Source organism: Rana temporaria, chromosome 6 (genome assembly GCF_905171775.1).
Source record: "Rana temporaria chromosome 6, aRanTem1.1, whole genome shotgun sequence".
Taxonomy (NCBI): Eukaryota; Metazoa; Chordata; class Amphibia; order Anura; family Ranidae; genus Rana; species Rana temporaria.
The window spans coordinates 16,722,237-16,741,816 of NC_053494.1; the positions used below are offsets into that span (position 1 = coordinate 16,722,237).

Here is a 19,580-nt window from a genome sequence, read left to right on the forward strand (position 1 = left end):
TACAAATAATGGCTACTGCTCATTCCAAAGAGAAGCAAGGGTGGAAAAGGAGAGGCTTGGGAGCTCAGAGGATGTTTCAGAGAGACCCAAAAACACAGGACTATGATGGGATCATGCTGCTGCAGTATGATATTGCATTGCAAAATTCCCTTTGCGGTCATGAGGTAATTCCGCCTCCTGAACGAGGGAAAACTGGCGCTCAACCGCCGCCACCGTGGATCGCATTTCAGAGGGGTGCGGGGAGGCCGAGAGCACCACTGAAACGATCAAAGGCTACGTTCGCACGGGCGTATCAAAGAGTACATCCACGTGAGCCGAGGGTCATATTTGCCCACATGGCATTCCCAGTTGTTCCATGTGCAGTTCATTTGTGTCAATTTAGACACCGCGCCTGCGTGGACACGGCCGCTGCTCTCTTATTCACATCCATGTGGGTGCGGGTCCCTGAGCTGGCACGGCCTGCGTTCAGGGACATGCGTCCACATGAATGTCAAATGGGGTGGTTGATGATACAATGATGGAGGGGTGCAGCATTTCGTTGATAAGTGAACCTGTACTGTCAATGAAGGGCAGTGCAACCGGTTCTGGTCCTCCAGTAACACCTCCTCATCTACCCTCTGCTCCATTTTGGTCATCATCTGTAAAGAAAAATACCTGGTACTTCCAAGTATGGGGGAGGGGGAGACGGCACTTCCCATGTGACGCAGCTGGTGCTTGCCAATTGGTCACTCGGGTACCCAGCACCGTCACATGGGTCAGAAAAAGTCATGACTCGGAGCTTACACAGGGTTTCTTCTCCTCACCATTAACATCAACCTTTCTCTTTGCCTGCACAGGCGAATAACCAATCGCCTCTGGAAAGTCTGAACCGAGCATCTTCGTGCGGTTTGAACGCTGTTTCTCGTGCCAGCACACTGTTGCACCATAAACCCAGAGAAAAGCTTGCAGTTCCCAGCTCTGTGCGATTTATTTTTCTGTCAGGCAGCTTTTTGCTAGGCCGCATCATCTGCTGATTCAGTAGACTCCGCTCCCACAAAAGCCTGCCTCTGTTTACATGTTTACCTCAGGTACTTATGACATGACAATGACTTTGCAGAGCCAGGTTCCCTACTCCTGACTAGAAAAGTCCAGAGAGGCTCCATCCACGCTTGTGTCCAAACATGGCTTTTGTTACTAGGCCCGGCAGTAGAATTACCTCAGACTGCTACGAAGTGGAGGCCGGGGTGTGCAGCAGCAAAGGAACGCTCCAGGCCTCCAGCCTAAGCTGCGTTCCTACAAATGCGCACATGTGACCGACCAAAGGGAGGTTGGTGACATTTGGGGGTTATTTACGAAAGGCAAATCCACTTTGCACTACAAGTGCCAAGTGCAATTTCAAGTCCACTTTGAAGTGCAGTCAGTGTAAATCTGAGGGGAAGATCTGAAATGAGGGGAACTTAAGCTCTGCCGATTTTATTATCCAATCATGTGCAAGCTAAAATGCTGTTTTTTTTTTTCCTTGCATGTCCCCCTCAGACATACAGCGACTGCACTTTCAGTGCAATTTCATGTGCACTTTGCACTAGTAGTGCAAAGTGGATTTTCCTTTAGTAAATAACCCCCATTGTGTGGTAGGAGGGAAGAATGGATCATGGCCCATTCACACTTCTGTGTTGTGGCAATGTACACTAAAAACAGACTCCCTAATGCACACCGCCCCAATGCACCGGCTCTGCTTGCGATGCCAGAATGGCACCCCAATATAGTGTACAGTAGAATGTGCCTTGCGTTTTTGAAAAAAAGGGGCCATGCATGTTTGTTTTTTTCCGTTCGTTGAGGTGCATGGCAGCCCATTCGAAATCAATGGGTTGCCCTAACGCAGCACATATTTACGCATTCCATAACAGGCGTTTAATGCCCTGCAATGAATCCCCTTTTTTTTAAGTGGTAGTAAAGACTTGTGTGACGTTTTTTACCTACAGGTAAGCTGATAATAAAGGTTACCTGTAGCTAAGATGAATGTAATAAATGTGCACCGTTTAGGAGCTATTCCAGCGAGCAGCAGCCGATGACGTCCCCGTCGAATGCGCTCTGAATAAACCGCATACCTGAGCTGTGTGCTTTGCCCAGGGCTCCTGCCCCACATGCACAGGAGTGACGTTATGGCTCGGCCAGTCATATACCAGAAGGAAGTCTGGGTGAAGATGGAAGCCCTGTCAGTGGTGACAGCTAACTCCACGTGCCAGGAAGCTGACACTCCGCTAATCGCAAACAGTGAGACATTTCTCGATCTGCAGCTGCACAGACCGGGAAATGTCTCACTACTCGTGATTAGCGCTGCAGAGTGTCGGCTTCCTGGTGGGCGTGGGTACATAGAGGGGAGAATGCGCTTGGGCTCATCCTTGGTGACAGCCTGCCGCTGGAGGGCTTATATATATATATATATATATATATATATATATATATATATATATATATATATATATATATATATATATATATATATATATATATATATAATATATCATTTTTTTATTTTTTGTAAAGGATGCATGTTCACACACATTACCTTGCAGGGTAAACGTATTTAATTTTTTTAAGCTTTAATATCGCTCTGGATTACACCAGTGTGATTTGACAGTTCAAAATCGCATGACCAGTTGCACCCCATTGCCGGCAATAGAGCCAAGAAGGTACCAGGGTTGTACAGTATTCTGTGGTCTAGTGTAGTGCAATATGACAGACCGGGAGCGGTCATGGGAGTGATGGTAGGGCCAGGATTGTACTCTGTGGTCCAATACTAGACCGGGAAAGGTCATGAGAATACTATGATGGTAGGGCCCTATTAATGACAGCAGAGGCCAGGATTGTACTCTATGGTCCCATATTACAGACAGGGAAGTGTCATGGAAGTACTGGTGAGGGGGGCACAGTGGTGGGGTTCTATAGATGACTTAGAGGCCAGGGTTGCACTCTGTGGTCCCATATTACAGACAGGGAAGTGTCATGGAAGTAATGGTGAGAGGGGCACAGTGGTGGGGTTCTATAGATGACGTAGAGGCCAGGGTTGCACTCTTTGGTCCCATATTACAGACAGGGAAGTGTCATGGAAGTACTGGTGGTGGGGGTCCTATAGATGACAAAGGGGCCAAGATTGTACTCTGCGGTCCAATATTAGACCAAGAAAGGTCATGGAAATACTGGTGAGGGAGCTAGGATGTTAGGGCCTAATTAATGACAGAGCAGGGGCCAGGGTTGTACTCTGTGGTCCCATATTGCAGACAGTGAAGTGTCATGGAAGTACTGGTGAGGGGGCCACCATTGTGGGGTTCTATAGATTATGTAGAGGCCAGGGTTGTAGTCTGTGATCCAATATTACAGACCTGGAAAGGCCATGGACAGTACTTGTGAGGAGGCCATGATGATGGGGCCCTATACATGATAGGAAAGAGGCCAGGGTTGAGCTCTGTTGCCCAAATGTCAGACATTGTGGGGTTATGGGAGTACTGGTGAGGGGAGATGATGGTGGTACCACACAGATGAGTTTGCCAAGGCAGGTGAATGAAGAGGAACAGCTCTGGGTGACACTGACAGTGGGGGATTTGTGAGGGGAAGTTGACGGGATGGGGGGGGGGGGGGGTAAATGCTGCAGTGACGGGATTCCATGGGTGACCTGGCCCTTAGGGGATTAGGTTTCAGGGTTAAGGTCAATGTTATAGATTATTTTCAGGGTTGGGTTAAATGGAAACCTGAACTTGAAGCTGCCATTACTGCTCCTCCAGCTATCTCTGGCCTCGGGACTTTCCCAGTAGATCAACTAACTAGAGCAAGTATGCCACGAGTAATGGACTTGCCTCCATGCCTCGCCAATACTGGAGCAACATGGCACTCAAGACCCGTCATTTCCAGGAACGCGGTCTTTTTGTTTCTCAGCCTTCTGGTCTTCTAGCTATCCTCATTGGAAATTACTTTTGCCATTGTTGGCTCCCAAGTGGCCTTTTCACCTATATTGGTTTTGGCTGACACAATGGCTGCAACCTCTGCTCATAGTCATTCCTCACCCATCCCTGGAGAGCTTTCCTGCAAGAATCTTCAGCAAAATCGCAGCTTCTTGTCCTTAGAAGAGTCACACAGGAAACTCTTCACAACCCCAGCAATCAGCGTGAAGATCACCATATAAATGTAAATATTACTGCAATGTTTGTTTCCATAAGGAAAATGAACCACCGCTGGACTATGGGCTTGCAAACATTAGACACTTGATCTGTCCTTTGTATCCTGTGACTGTTTTGGAATGCAGTAGTAAAGTGGACCTGTCATTTAAATTAACACTGCATGTGAATCCACAGGTCACCATTGCATTATGATCATTAACCACTTAAGCCCCGGACCATTTGGCTGGCCAAAGACCAGGCCACTTTTTGCGATTCGGCACTGCCAATTAACTGACAATTGCGTGGTCGTGCGACGTGGCTCCCAAACAAAATCAACGTCCTTTTTTTCCCACAAATAGAGCTTTATTTTGGTGGTATTTTATTACATTTTTTGCGCTATAAACAAAAATAGAGTGACAATTTGTAAAAAAAAAGCAATATTTTTTTTAATTTTTGCTATAATAAATATCCCCAAAAAATATATTTAAAAAACGTTTTTTCCTCGGTTTAGGCCGATACGTATTCTTCTACATATTTTTGGTAAAAAACATCACAATAAGCGTTTATTGATTGGTTTTCGCAAAAGTTATAGGGACAGGTTCACAGTCAGCGGCGTAAATTACGATACGCCGCCACAACTTAGAGGAGCAAGTGCTGTATTTACAAAGCACTTGCGTCTAAAGTTACGGCGGCGTGGCGTAATTTTGCCGGCGTAAGCGCGCCTAAATCAAATGAGGAACAGGGGCGCGTGTTTTATATAAACTAATCATGACCCCACGTAAATGACGCTTTTTTCGAACGGTGCATGCGCGCGCATGCTCAGTATCACGTTGAATTTTCAAATTAAATTACGCCCGCTCAATGCCTAGTCGACGTGAACGTAACTTACGTCCAGCCCCATTCACGGACAACTTGCGCAAACAACGTAAAACACGACGCTGTTCCGACGTCCATACCTAACATGGGGGTGGATGTGCGCCCCTGGATGTAAAGAGATTACCTGGATGGGGGTGGATGTGCGCCCCTGGATGTAAAGAGATTACCTGCATGGGGGTGGATGTGCGCCCCTGACTGTAAAGAGATTACCTGGATGGGGGTGGATGTGCGCCCCTGACTGTAAAGAGATTACCTGGATGGGGGTGGATGTGCGCCCCTGGATGTAAAGAGATTACCTGGATGGGGGTGGGTGTGCGCCCCTGACTGTAAAGAGATTACCTGGATGGGGGGTGGATGTGCGCCCCTGACTGTAAAGAGATTACCTGGATGGGGGTGGATGTGCGCCCCTGGATGTAAAGAGATTACCTGCATGGGGGTGGATGTGCGCCCCTGACTGTAAAGAGATTACCTGGACGGGGGTGGATGTGCGCCCCTGGATGTAAAGAGATTACCTGCATGGGGGTGGATGTGCGCCCCTGACTGTAAAGAGATTACCTGGATGGGGGTGGATGTGCGCCCCTGACTGTAAAGAGATTACCTGGATGGGGGTGGATGTGCGCCCCATCTTCCTCCTGAGCCCGTACAGGTGGCACAGAAAGTTATGAACTCACAAGATTTCTAATAATAAATCAAACTTTTTACGGTGTTGCGTAAAGTATTTAAAATAGAAAGCCCTCCCCACCGGCTACGCCGCATTCCCTCGCATATCGCCTTCCCGTGCAGTAGCGCAGTGCACAGTCCTGTGTGATTGTCACTTGGCCTGTCAATGTCCTATAATAACCCTGAAAAGGAGGGGGCAGGGCAGCTGAACGCAAGTAACCTTGAGAGACGAGAATGGTTCTTCCTCTGTCTATGGCCAGGCTGGGCCGGCTCCTTTCGCCGTCTCTGATTGGTCCCCAGCAGTCACCTCATCGGCGAGCTCTGATTCACTCAGTTCCCCCCCCCCCCCCCCCCCCCTTGAGCTTCTTCCAGCAGAGGTGGAACTTGTAGAAGAGGTGGAGGGATGGGAGGGTGTGGGAAAGCCAGAGAGGGACACACAAAATGCCAAGTCTCTGTACTTAGACTTCACATATCCACATTTCTCAGCGCTGCGTTGGAGTGTCAGCTCTTGGGGCGAGAGCGACTCCGCGTTTTCTGGGAGTCGGGCTCTTGTGCCTGATACTTGGCGTAGTCATGGAGTGCACTTTTGAAGGTACACCATTAGCAAGCGTAGCGTTCTATAGCACCCTGTAGTTTTTTACCCACTTTCTGAACTTTGATGGGGGGCTCTTAACTGCGTGAAACCTAGTTCCTAAAAAAATCGCAGCGTCGCGAGTAATATTTTTTTATATATATATATATATATATATATATATAATATAAAAATATTACTCGAGAGATATATATATATATATATATATAATTTTTTTTTTTTTTTGCAGAACACCAATTTACATTTTTATTCTCCTTCTTTTTTTATTTATTTTTTATTTATTTTTTTACAATGCAATTGCAGACGTTGAGAAACTGCACAATTTTTTTTGTCTGCACCCTGATTGGTGTTTGTAAAAAAAATAAAAAATCTGATTATCGGCGGTGATTCATCGAAAGGCGGCCGACCATAGCGTCGTTTGCCAAGACTTGCCGGTGTGCAGGATAATTTATGCAATGGGGCGGCAAAATATATACCCCCCCCCCTCCAGAAAGGGGCGGTCCTTTCGCCATAGAAAATGTTGCCTAATTTTGGATCTGTGATAGAAAAATAAAGTTTAAAGGCGACCATGCGTGTATTCACTCGCGATCGATCTAAGTACAAGCGGTTGCAAACAATCGATATTATTATTATTATTATTATTATTATTATTATTATTTTTTTGTATCAATAAAAATAATTGAACGATGCAATGATTGACAAAAGGCAATATACTGGATTCCATTTCATTTTTAAATCAATCGTTTAATTAATATGTATATTGAGATTTGTTCACTTGATCAGAAATGATCAGCAGAATTCCAACATGGCTGATTGACTCGCCAGCACTTGAAATCGATTTGGAGGCTCTAATCAAACAGTCTGTGGTTGCTGAGAGATATACCCCCCCCCCCTTTCTTTTTGTATATGTTAAATCCAATATAATTATTATTATTATTTTTTTTTTAACTACTTTGGTTGCATCAAATGAACATTTGATTTGTTTTTTATCACAAGGAAATTTTGGCTGCTTGGATTTTTGTGTGTGTGTTGTCTTTTTTTTTTTTTTTGCCTAGCCAGATTATGCCATAGATTGTACAACTATATACACTGTGCAGTCATGCAACACTGTACCCAAATGGAATTTTTATATATATATAATAAAACAAAAAAATCACAGAAATTAGAGCTTCCTTTTTGGTGGTATTTGATCACCTTTTTGTGTGTGTGTTTTTTTTTTTTTTTTCTTTTTCCCATGTTCTGTGTACTGTGGGAAACCCCGATATAGTGAACAGGGCTGGACTGGGACAAAAATTTGGCCCTGGACTTCATCCAGTCCGGCCCACTGACAGGTTTCTCCAATGTGGGGGGCCAGACAAACCCGCCCCCCCCCCCCCCCTGGTTGGCCACCCAAGCCCCCCTCCCCCTTCACTAGCCATTAGCCGTTCTACTTTATTACATGATGCTGCGGGGAGGGAGAGGAGGTGAACGCTGCGGGGAGGGAGAGGAGGTGAACGCTGCGGGGAGGGAGAGGAGGTGAACGCTGCGGGGAGGGAGAGGAGGCGAACGCTGCGGGGAGGGAGAGGAGGCGAACGCTGCGGGGAGGGAGAGGAGGCGAACGCTGCGGGGAGGGAGAGGAGGCGAATGCTGCGGGGAGGGAGAGGAGGTGAGCGCTGCGGGGAGGGAGAGGAGGTGAATGCTGCGGGGAGGGAGAGGAGGTGAGCGCTGCGAGGAGGGAGAGGAGGTGAGCGCTGCAGGGAGGGAGAGGAGGTGAGCGCTGCGGGGAGGGAGAGGAGGTGAACGCTGCGGGGAGGGAGAGGAGGTGAACGCTGCGGGGAGGGAGAGGAGGTGAACGCTGCGGGAAGGGAGAGGAGGTGAACGCTGCGGGGAGGGAGAGGAGGTGAGCGCTGCGGGGAGGGAGAGAAGGTGAGCGCTGCGGGGAGGGAGAGGAGGGGGAGACAGAGGAGCGGAGGGGGCGGTGGTCCGCTGTCACTGAAGCCGGCCCACTGAGCCATCGGCCCACCGGGAAACTCCCTGTAGTCCAGATGGCCAGTCCATCCCTGATAGTGAATGCAGGGCCCTGGGTTTAGGAACACTTTAATTCATATCAGAAAAACCTAAAATGCCCAACATGTTTCTAGGGCCAATATATCTCAACTCCTCCCCCCCGCCAGGTATTTGATATGGTTCAAAAGACAGAAGAATTAGGGCTGTCACCAGTGTTAGTTCACAGGTAGACAATGACATGAAGAATTTGATTAGCTCTTAAACTGGCCTTTTTAAATGGAGGGACCCTTAAAATAACCTTCAGGTCACAGAGAACCCCTGCCAGTAACTACTATACCATACTAATAGTACATTAGTGTGGCGGTCAGTGGGGTGAAGTTTCCTTTGTGTTGGTGGGAGGAATGGCCCCCTTGCGTTTGGTGGGAGGAATGTCCCCCTTGCCTTTGGTGGGAGGAATGTCCCCCTCGCCTTTGGTGGGAGGAACGGCCCCCTTGCGTTTGGTGGGAGGAATGGCCCCCTTGCGTTTGGTGGGAGGAATGGCCCCCTTGCGTTTGGTGGGAGGAATGGCCCCCTTGCGTTTGGTGGGAGCGATGGGCTCCTTGCATTTGGTGGGAGGAATGGCCCCTCGCGTTTGGTGGGCATGCGTTTGGTGGGAGGAATGGCCCCTCGCGTTTGGTGGGCTTGCGTTTGGTGGGAGGAATGGCCCCTCGCCTTTGGTGGGAGGAATGGCCCCTCGCGTTTGGTGGGCATGCGTTTGGTGGGAGGAATGGCCCCTCGCGTTTGGTGGGCTTGCGTTTGGTGGGAGGAATGGCCCCTCGCCTTTGGTGGGAGGAATGGCCCCTCGCCTTTGGTGGGAGGAATGGCCCCTCGCCTTTGGTGGGAGGAATGGCCCCTCGCCTTTGGTGGGAGGAATGGCCCCTCGCCTTTGGTGGGAGGAATGGCCTCTTGCGTTTGGTGGGAGGAATGGCCTCTTGCGTTTGGTGGGAGGAATGGCCCCCTTGCGTTTGGTGGGAGGAATGGCCCCCTTGCGTTTGGTGGGAGGAATGGCACCCTCGCCTTTGGTGGGAGGAATGGCCTCTTGCGTTTGGTGGGAGGAATGGCCTCTTGCGTTTGGTGGGAGGAATGGCCCCCTTGCGTTTGGTGGCCGGTGGGAGGAATTCCCCTTTACGTTGGTGGGAGGCATGTCTGTAAGCCTTCTTACTGTAGCTACTGTGTCATATATGTGAATCCTATTGCTTTTCCTCTACCATGAAACATTGATTAACTGTATTCAGTGCCTTCATCTATACGTATTCCCATAATAAATACCTGACAGAAGGTCTAATCCTACACTACTCTATCCAATAAATATTGGTGCAAGAAAGGAAAAGGGTATGTGCAAAGTCTTCCCTTCTTCTTTTTTTTTTTTTTATATAGATGGCAGCCACAGCCTGAGTAGAAAGGCCTGCCCCCTGACAGCATGCTGCACAGAAAACGTCTTGCGCTCGCTGCATGAAAACACTGTGGAGATAGTTGTGCAAACTGTAAAGCCCATGCCCCTTATTGATTGGAGAGGTCCAGCTCTGACCCAGAATCGGGGGGGGGGGGGGGTTGTACTTCTAGAAAGACTTCCACACAGATCAAAGCTCCTTCTCTACATCATGCTGGCATGGGACAGGCTTTTTTACTCCAGGGGGGTGAAGGGGGTAGGTGTGGCCAGTAAACCCTTCGAGCATAGGCTGTTTTTTCTTTCTTTTAGTATTGTATGAAGGTTTTCATGGATGTATTTTGTCTTCCTCTCCAGATATGCTCCAGCTCATCAATAACAATGAAAACGATTTTGGGTTCTTCGATGCATCGTTTGGCGCAGTCAATACCCAGGCCCAGGAGCCCGCTGCTAAAGTGGACCTCGCAGTGGACCTGGCAGGAGGGACCGCCCTCAGCTCCCTGGAAGGGTTACTGGCCGCACCTACCGCCTCCACCCCCATGAAGATGTTCCCGCTGTCCACTCCAGGTTTCCACAGCCCACCGGCTGCCACCCTGCCTCAGGACAATCGCATGCACCAGCTGAAGCTCGGTTTACAGAGCATGGCGAAGGATGAGCCCATGCAAATCTCCCCCACCCAACAGCATGTCCAGACCAAGCTACAGGCCCCTCCCACAACCCAGCATCTGCAGGGCATGCTATTCGGGCAGAGCTTGGTTACAGCTTCGCAGCCTCGGTTTAACAACCAGCCTGTGCCTGGATACCAAGAGCAGAGCGCTGAGCCAGGTAATTGGTGCCAAAATGGTTGCGTGATGGAAAATTGTAGACTGAATGTTCTGGGACTACTTTGTTAGGTACGCTTATTAGGTACCCATACCAGAGGTGCATGTGGTCAGCAACCTAGGGTGACTGGTGCAGTCATGTGATGCCCAGGCTGGTCTTAAAGGGTTAGTTGACCTTTACGAAAAAAAACTGCCTATGCAGGTAAGGAGCACCTCTCCAAACTGCAGCTTTGACTAAAGTTGGAGAACACCCTAGGTCGGGGATTTGTAATTAGCGGACCTCCAGCTGTTGCAGAACTACAATTCCCATGAGGCATAGCAAGACTCTGACAGCCACAAGCAGGACACCCAGAGTCAGAGGCATGATGGGACTTGTAGTTTTGCAACAGCTGGAGGTCCGCTAATTGCATATCCCTGCCCTAGGTGTAGGCCATTTATATACCTTCTGAAGCCTGGACCGAAAACTCAGATAGGATCATGGAGAGATGGAGTCATCCCGTTCTGCCTTGTTGCTAAGGCACTCCCTGCTGTTACCATAGCTCCCAACCAGGGCTGGTGCTGCCGCTAAGCAAGCTCGGCAGCCGCCTAGGGCACACTGCTGCCTAGGGCACCCGAACAATGGTGTAACTTCTTTCTCTCTGCAGCAAGCAACTAAGTCTCAGCATCAGCAGGCAGCCGCAGCTCCGTTCGCACATAGTGTCGGAGGCGCAGCGGAGGACTGTGTCTCTGTCCCAACTCCCGAATGAATGGAAGCAAGAAAACCTGCATTGATGGGCGCTGGTAGGCTGCATTGATGGGCGCTGGCAGGCTGCGTTGATGGGCGCTGATGAGGCTGCACTTGATTGGCGCTTCATTAAAAAGGTGGGGGGTATACATGAGCAGGACAAAGGGAGTGGAATAAAAAAAAAAAAATTGTCCCTGATTTGGAGCAATGTCCCTCTGTCCTTCTTTTCTCCTCATTTTGGTCTGATCTGTATAGTTGCATAAAATACACTTTCTATCTTTCAAAACATTTTCATCTAAATTGCTGCATTTGTAAGGAATAGTAGTGGTGGAAAAAAGCCATTGTGGATTTAATTAACTTTTTTTTTGTTACTTCTCCCTTAACCACTTAAGACCCGGACCTTTAAGCAGCTAAATGCCCAGGCCATGTTTTGCGATTCGGCACTGCGTCGCTTTAACAGACAATTGCGTGGTCGTGCGACGTGGCTCCCAAACAAAATTGGCGTCCTTTTTTCCCCACAAATAGAGCTTTCTTTTGGTGGTATTTGATCACCTCTGTGGTTTTTATTTTTTGCGCTATAAAATAGAGCGACAATTTTGAAAAAAATGCAATATTTTTTACTTTTTTGCTATTAGAAATATCCCCCAAAAACATATATCATTTTTCTTTCCCTCAGTTTAGGCCGATACGTATTCTTCTACCTATTTTTGGTAAAAAAAATCGCAATAAGCGTTTATTGATTGGTTTGAGCAAAATGTATAGCGTTTACGAAATAGGGGATAGTTTTATTGCATTTTTATTATTTTTTTATTTTTTTACTACTAATGGCACCGATCAACGATTTTTTTCGTGACTGCGACATAATGGCGGACACTTCGGACAATTTTGACACATTTTTGGGACCATTGTCATTTTCACAGCAAAAAAATGAATTTAAATTGCATTGTTTATTGTGAAAATGACAGTTGCAGTTTGGGAGTTAACCACAGGGGGCGCTGGAGGAGTTAGGGTTCACCTAGTGTGTGTTTACTACTGTAGGGGGGTGTGGCTGTAGGACTGACGTCATCGACCTATAAAAGGGATCACTCGATCGATGCGCCGCCACAGTGAAGCACGGGGAAGCCGTGTTTACATACGGCTCTCCCCGTTCTTCAGCTCCGGGGACCGACCGCGAGGGGGTGGCTAGAAAAGAATAGCCGCGCCCTCATCCCGGATCGCTCCCTGAGGCTTACCGACCGCCGCATGTACCGGGGGGGGGGGGGGGGTCCCGATCGGACCCCCGACCCGCGGAAAGGCAGCGACGTTCTGCCTGTCTGTGCCATTTTGCCGACGTATAAGTACATGCGACGGTCGTTAAGCGGTTAAGGGGGTGTGGCAGGGGGCGTGTCCTATGCCTACATACGTTTGCTAGTAGGTGTCCCTCATTCCCATCTCAAAATGTTGGGAGGTGTGATGTTACTGCTCACCCCCAACATCATAGGAGTGAGCTCTCAATCCACTACATGTTCTATCCACCAGGGCCGCCATCAGGGGGGTACAGGTAGTACACCTGTAAGGGTCCCGGTGGTCCCCAGGGCCCTAGATGGCATCCCTCCCTTTTTTTTGTTTTTCTTTTGTTTGGGGGTTTGCATCGGCTGGGAGTGTGTAGGTGTGGCGCGGCAGCAAAAACGTACACAGTCCTGGTGCAATGTTAAGAATTTTTATTGACGTAATGCAAAGACAGTTCACAGTAAACCCGGCGGTAAGACAGCTTAACCGGGAATACTCACGGATTCCAACAGCATGTAGAGAGCAGATTTCCATTACTTACCATTCTATTAACCACTATTATTCCTTTTTATATTGGTTTTTTAAAATGTATAAATGCAGCAATGTAGAAATCAGATGAAAGGTTTAGCACCGGGAAACACTTTTTGAAAGATAAAAAGTGCATTTTATATACAGCTATATAGATCAGACCAAAATGGGGAAAGAGGGACATTGTTCCAAATCAGGCATAGTTGGGAGTTCTGGTGATTACTCTTTTTAAATCATAATGACAACTGAAACTAGCCAAATGACCCTGATCAAAAGTTTTTACATACCCCTGGGGATTTTGGCCTGATAACATGCACACAAGTTGACACAAATGGCTATTAAAGGTAACCCTCCTCACCTGTGATCTGTTTGCTTGCAATTAGTGTGTGTGTGTGTGTGTGTATAAAAGGTCAATGAGTTTCTGGACTGCTGACAGACCCTTGCATCTTTCATCCAGTGCTGCACTGATGTTTCCGGATTCTGAGTCATGGGGAAAGCAAAAGAATTGTCAAAGGATCTGCGGGAGAGGTAGTTGAACTGTATAAAACATGAAAGGGATATTAAAAGATATCCAAGGAATTGAGAATGCCAATCGGCAGTGTTCAAACTCTAATCAAGAAGTGGAAAATGAGGGGTTCTGTTGAAACCAAACCACGGTCAGGTAGACCAACTAAAATTTCAGCCACAACTGCCAGGAAAATTGTTCGGGATGCAAAGAAAACACACAAATAACTTCAGGTGAAATACAGGACTCTCTAAAAACCTGTGCTGTGGCTGTTTCAAGATGCACAATAAGGAGGCCCTTGAAGAAAGATGGGCTGCACGGTCGAGTCGCCAGAAGAAAGCCATTACTACGCAAATGCCACAAAGTATCCCGATTTACAATACGCCAAACAGCACAGAGATAAGCCTCAAACCTTCTGCCACAAAGTCAATTTTAATGATGAGACTGGCTTTTTGGCCACAACCATAAACACTACATTTGGAGAGAAATCAAAAAGGCCTATGATGAAAGGTCCACCATCCCTACTGTGAAACACGGAGGTAGATCGCTGATGTTTTGGGGAATGTGTGAGCTACAAAGACACATGAAATTTGGTCAAAATTGTTGGCAAGATGAATGCAGTGTGTTATCACAAAATACTGGAAGAACATTTGCATTCATCAGCCAGGAAGCTGCGCATTGGACGTACTTGGACATTCCAACATGACAATGATCCAAAATACAAGGCCAAGTAGACCTGTCATTGGCTACAGCAGAATAAAGTGAAGGTTCGGGAGTGGCCATCTCAGTCTCCTGACCTCAATATCATTGAACCACTCTGGGGAGATTTCAAACGTGCCGTTTATGCAAGACAGCCCAAGAATTTACAGGAACTGGAGGCTTTTTGCCAAGAAGAATGGGCAGCTTTACCATCTGAGAAGATAAAGGGCCTCATCCACAAATACCACAAAAGACTTCAAGCCGTCATTGATGTTTAAGGGGGCAATTCACGGTATTAAGAACTGGGGTATGCAAACTTTTGATCAGGGTCATTTGGGTAGTTTCTGCTGTGATTTATGATTTAAAAAGAGTAAACACAGTTGATTGATGATAAATGGCTTCAGCCAAACACTAACCATGAGTGAAAGAAAAGTTTTTGTGTTGTCATTCATATTCTCTGAAAAATGCCCAAGAAATCATAAATTCTGCCAGGGTGTGTAAACTTATGAGCACAACTGCATGTCCTAGATACAAACCCAGGCTTTCCTTGGCGCATTGAAACTTGCACAAGCTTCTAATTTGAACCAATATTTGCTAACCACGGCCAATTTTAATGAATTGTAGAGAATTTGCCAAGCATTAGGGGTGTCTGCATATGAGCACTAAACTTAACCAGTCTTAAAAATGTCCACTCCCCCCTCCGAACATCTCTGACTAACCTGTTTTAAAATGTATATGCAATGGAACCTCGGATTGCGAGTAACGCAGTTAACGAGCACTGTATTTGAAAAAATCCTAACTCGGTTTGCGAGTGTTGTCTCGCAACACGAGCAGGATACAGGCCAAAGCAGTGTGCAGTAGCGCGTTTTTTGCCTGAGGTGGGGAGGCGCCGGAGCCGAGCGGCACTGATCACAGCTGATTGGCGCCGTTCGTAAAATGCTCGGAAAGACACGGAAATACTCATAGCCGGATTCAGGTAGACTTACGCCGGCGTATCTACTGATACGACGGCGCGCATTTGGACTTACGATGGCGTATCTATGTGCTGATTCTCTAAATTGGATACGCCTGAATTGTGGCAAGATACGACCGACGTAAGTCTCCTACGCCGTCGTATATTGGGTGCATATTTACGCTGGCCGCTTCCGTTGATTTACGCGTCGAATATGCAAATGAGCGAGTTACGCCGATTCACGAATGTACTTGCGCCCGTCGCTGTAATTTACGTCGTTTACGTAAGGCGTTTTTCCGGCGTAAAGTTAAACCACCAAATAGCTGGTCTAAGTCGTTTAGGGTATGGACGTCGGAACTGCCGTCGGATTTTACGTTGTTTGCGTAAGTCGTACGTGACTGGGGCTGGGCGTAAGTTACGTTCACGTCGTACGCATTGAGCCGTCGTATCTTAGGGAGTATTTGCGACGTGATTCTGAGCATGCGCCGTTCGTGCGGCTATGCATTTACATGGGGTCACGATTCATTTTAATACAACACGCCCACTGCCTTGCTACTTTGAATTACGCGGGCTTGCGCCGGCCATTTTACGGTACGCCGGCGCAAGAAAGGGAGCAAGTGCTTTGTGAATACAATACAATACAATACACCGCTCTAAAGATACGCCGATCTCTCTGAATCTGGCCCTCAGTTTGCGAGGTCAGCCGAGGTGTACTTGGGCCTTCCCGGCCGTTTCCGAGGCACGCCGGTGCCCCCCCCCCCCTCTGGCCGCATGCGGTATTGCGTGCCATTGAAGTGAAGTGGTTTCGGTGTACTTGCCTTTGTTGTGCCGGCTGTGTCCTGGCTCCCCTGTGTTAGCCAGTGGCGGCTGCATGGGAGAGGAGGGAGCATTGACAACAGATGGAGCATAGCGGCCTTTATAACAGGAAGTGTCACACTGGATTACTGCACAGATCTGGAAGAAATGCACAAAGCACACCAAGGAGGAATACACATGACAAATGGATTTGGACAATATTTGATTTATCCTGGAGTAAAAAAAATAAAAACTCCAACAACCAGTAACAATTGCCATTTTACTTATCGGACATGAACAAGATCTTTAATAATTTAATATTTTTCTACCAGGTGCCTAATACAAAATTGTCTGTTTTTATCATCAGCTACACAAGTGGTCTCCACCCCTCACAGCACAGCAAGTCAACCTTTGCAGAGCATCACAGGTCAGCCTCTGCAGAGCATTGCAAGTCAGCCTGTACAGAACGTGGCCAGCCAGCCGCTGCAGAGCATTGCCAATCAACCTCTGCAGAGCGTCGCATCACAAGCTCCGATCGTGCAGAGCGTGGCCGCCCAGCCTCTGCAGACGCACCCTTCTCCACAGATCCAGCAGTCTCTGACCTTCCACGCACACAGCATCCCTTCTCAGCAGTTCCTGACCACCACCAGCGGCGGCACTTCCATAACCCAGCAAATCCAGCAGGTGCCGGTGAGTGAGCTGTGTGTGTGTGTGGGGTTGCCCCTTGCTGGCTTGTTTCTTTTTTTTTTTTTTTTTTTTTTTATTAACCTCAACTTACTTTATCTGCATCCCTCACAGGTTCTGCTCCAGCCTCATTTTATCAAGGCGGACTCTCTGGTCCTTACAGCGGTGAAGACGGACTCGGCAATGATGTCAGGCATCAAAACATCGCCAACCACCACAACCATCCAGACTACGCCTCTGCAGATGCCGGTGAGGAGTTTAGATGGGACGCAGTAGGTCTAGGTTGTAGTCGCATGTCAGGCGGACTAGGCAACTTCCCAAGGGCAACAATTAAATAGCCAGATCTCGCCCTACACTCCACTCCAAGTGCAGTAAATCTAAGGGTATGATGAGGAATGGCGCACGCCTTTAAAACGTGCAGCCTGAAATCCCACCTCACACTTTTTTCTGGTAGTGGCAGTGAGCTGCACATTTTATGGCATCGTAGTTGCAAAAAAGTTTTGGAGGAAATTCAAGAAATGTCTATCCAGCTGCAGATAATGGCCCGGATTCACGTACATCGGCGCATATTTATGCCGCCGTAGCGTATCTCATATACGCTACGCCGACGTAGCGCAGAGAGGCAAGCACTGGATTCACAAAGCCAGTGCTGCCAAATCTGCGCTGGGTTTCCTATGCGCAAGTCGTCGTAAGAGGAAGTGGGCGTGAGCCATGCAAATGAGGCGTGACCCCATGCAAATGATGGGCCGAGCGCCATAAAGATACGAATAATGAACGGCGCATGCGCCGCCCCGTGGACGCATCCCAGTGCGCATGTTAAGAATCACGTCGGAACGAATGCTTAAGATACGACGGATCACTGCCTACGGCGTGAACGTAACCTACGCCCAGCCATATTCCCGTACAACGTAAACGACGTAAAATACGACGGCTTGAGTTCCCTTGTCCATACCTTTGCATGGGTTCCGCCTCATATATGGGGAATAACTTTACGCCAGACGTACGACTTGCGCAAACCGCGTATATTATGCGTCGGGGCGCAAGTACGTTCGTGAATCGGCGTATCTCCCTCATTTGCACAAAAAATCAATGGGAGCGGCAAATGCGCCCAGCGTAAATATGCGCACACGATACAACGGCGTAGGCAAGTTACGTCGGTCGTAGGAAGCCTATTTTTAGGCGTATCTCAGTTTATGGGCACAGCGCACAGAGACGACGGCGCATATTTGCACTTACGCGGCTTATCTCGAGATACATCGGCGTAAGTGCTTTGTGAATCCGGGCCTAAGTGTGTGCTTTAGGCCCTTTTTTTTTTTTTTTTTTTTTATTATTTACTATGAGCTAATGACTAAATACAGTTGAAATGTGTGTTTGTTTAAAGGTGTTGTAAAGGTTCGTGTTTTTTCACCTTGATGCATCCTATGCATTAAGGTGAAAAAACACCTCGCTGTCATGGGGGGAGCCCCCCTGCCGCCCTGTTTTACTTGCCTGAGCCCGTTCACCTGCTGTACGCGTCCCCCGGCGTCCGCTTCTCCACAGGGTCTAGCCGTTGATTGGATAGATTGATAGCAGCGCAGTCATTGACTCCCTCTGCTGTCAATCCCATCCAATGACGCTGCCGACAGGGGGGCGTGACCGAGTCATACACTTAGCGTCTATGGACGCCAACTGTATGACACGGGAGCACGCCCGCAAGGTAACCCCCTCGGGAAAGAGCTTCCCAGAGGGGGTTGGTTTTAGCGGGAGGAGCCGAGACAGCCGCCGTGGGACCCCAGAACAGCAGGATCGGGGCCACTCTGTGCAAAACGAACTCCACAGTGGAGGTAAGTATGACATGTTTGTTATTTAAAATAAAAATCAAACCTTTACAACCCCTTTTAGCTCTGCTCTACAAGTCTTGCACTTCTTGGCCACATCCTGATCCCTGCCCCCACTTTTATGCACTGCATTTAAACGGTAACGTTGGGTCAGCAGTCCGTCCAAGCCTGTGATTAGACAGTAAAAGGGCAGCAGGAAAACAAGGAGGTCATACATGTGCTCTCTTCCCTTTTTATAAGCATGGGCAGCTTTCTTAGGCAGCATAGAGGAGAAGACAGCCAGACCCTATAAGGTTGCTCGCCTTCAGTTGCTAAGATTACACAAGTAACCACATAGCTGAAGTTTCGAAATAGCGTTATCCTTCCACTAGCTATATTGTGCAGCAGGTGGTTTGGTGGGTAAAACCATTTTCATATACCGGTATGTATTTCAACTGTAAATCTTCTAGGGCTATGTCCAACCCTGCTATTATGTAATAGTACTGTCGGTCAATTGTGTATGAATGAATGATTGTTTGTGTGTTTTTTTTTTTTTTTTTTTGTCGTAGACCTTGATGAGTGGCGGGGCCATATTAACCACAGTGCCGTTCATGATGGATCCCGATAAGCTGCCTATCAACCGTCTAAATGCCAATGGAAAGATGGCTATGTTGAACGGCAAGGGAGAAAAACGTACTGCGCACAACGCCATCGAGAAGCGTTATCGATCCTCCATCAACGACAAGATCCTTGAGATGAAGGACCTTGTGATGGGAACTGAGGCCAAGGTAAAGCACCAGAAAAGGAACCTTTTATTATACACTCACTGCTCCAAAAAAATTCAAGGAACACTTTTTAATCAGAGTATAGCATCAAGTCAATTAAACGCCTGGGATATTGATTTGGTCAGTTAAAGCGGGAGTTCACCCATTTGTTAAAAAAACCGAAGTTAGGCTTACCGGTAACTCTGTTTTCAAGAGTCTTCCAGGACAGCCCTGTAGATGTAGCTCCTCCCTCCGGGACAGGAAACACAATCACCCCCAATCATAAAAGGCGGTCCTCCAGGTCCTCTCCTCAGTTCATCCAAGAATTCCTGACGGACTCTGAAAAACATAATCTTACCAACATATCGTT

At 47.9% G+C, this 19,580-nt stretch overlaps 1 protein-coding gene across 3 annotated transcripts in view; it reads left to right on the forward strand.

The window, feature by feature from the left end:
- The window catches only part of SREBF1 (sterol regulatory element binding transcription factor 1), a 59,412-nt gene that overhangs the window by 3,418 nt on the left and 36,414 nt on the right, over window positions 1-19,580 (forward strand). For 2 of the 3 annotated variants that reach the window (XM_040356340.1, XM_040356342.1), the window contains exons 2-5: window positions 10,031-10,498; window positions 16,334-16,656; window positions 16,765-16,899; window positions 19,016-19,234. In XM_040356340.1, coding sequence (XP_040212274.1) covers window positions 10,031-10,498; window positions 16,334-16,656; window positions 16,765-16,899; window positions 19,016-19,234 — 1,145 coding nt within the window. Of the gene's footprint in view, window positions 1-6,148; window positions 6,262-10,030; window positions 10,499-16,333; window positions 16,657-16,764; window positions 16,900-19,015; window positions 19,235-19,580 lie in introns of those variants that run through there. The other variant, XM_040356341.1, reaches the window with a different exon arrangement.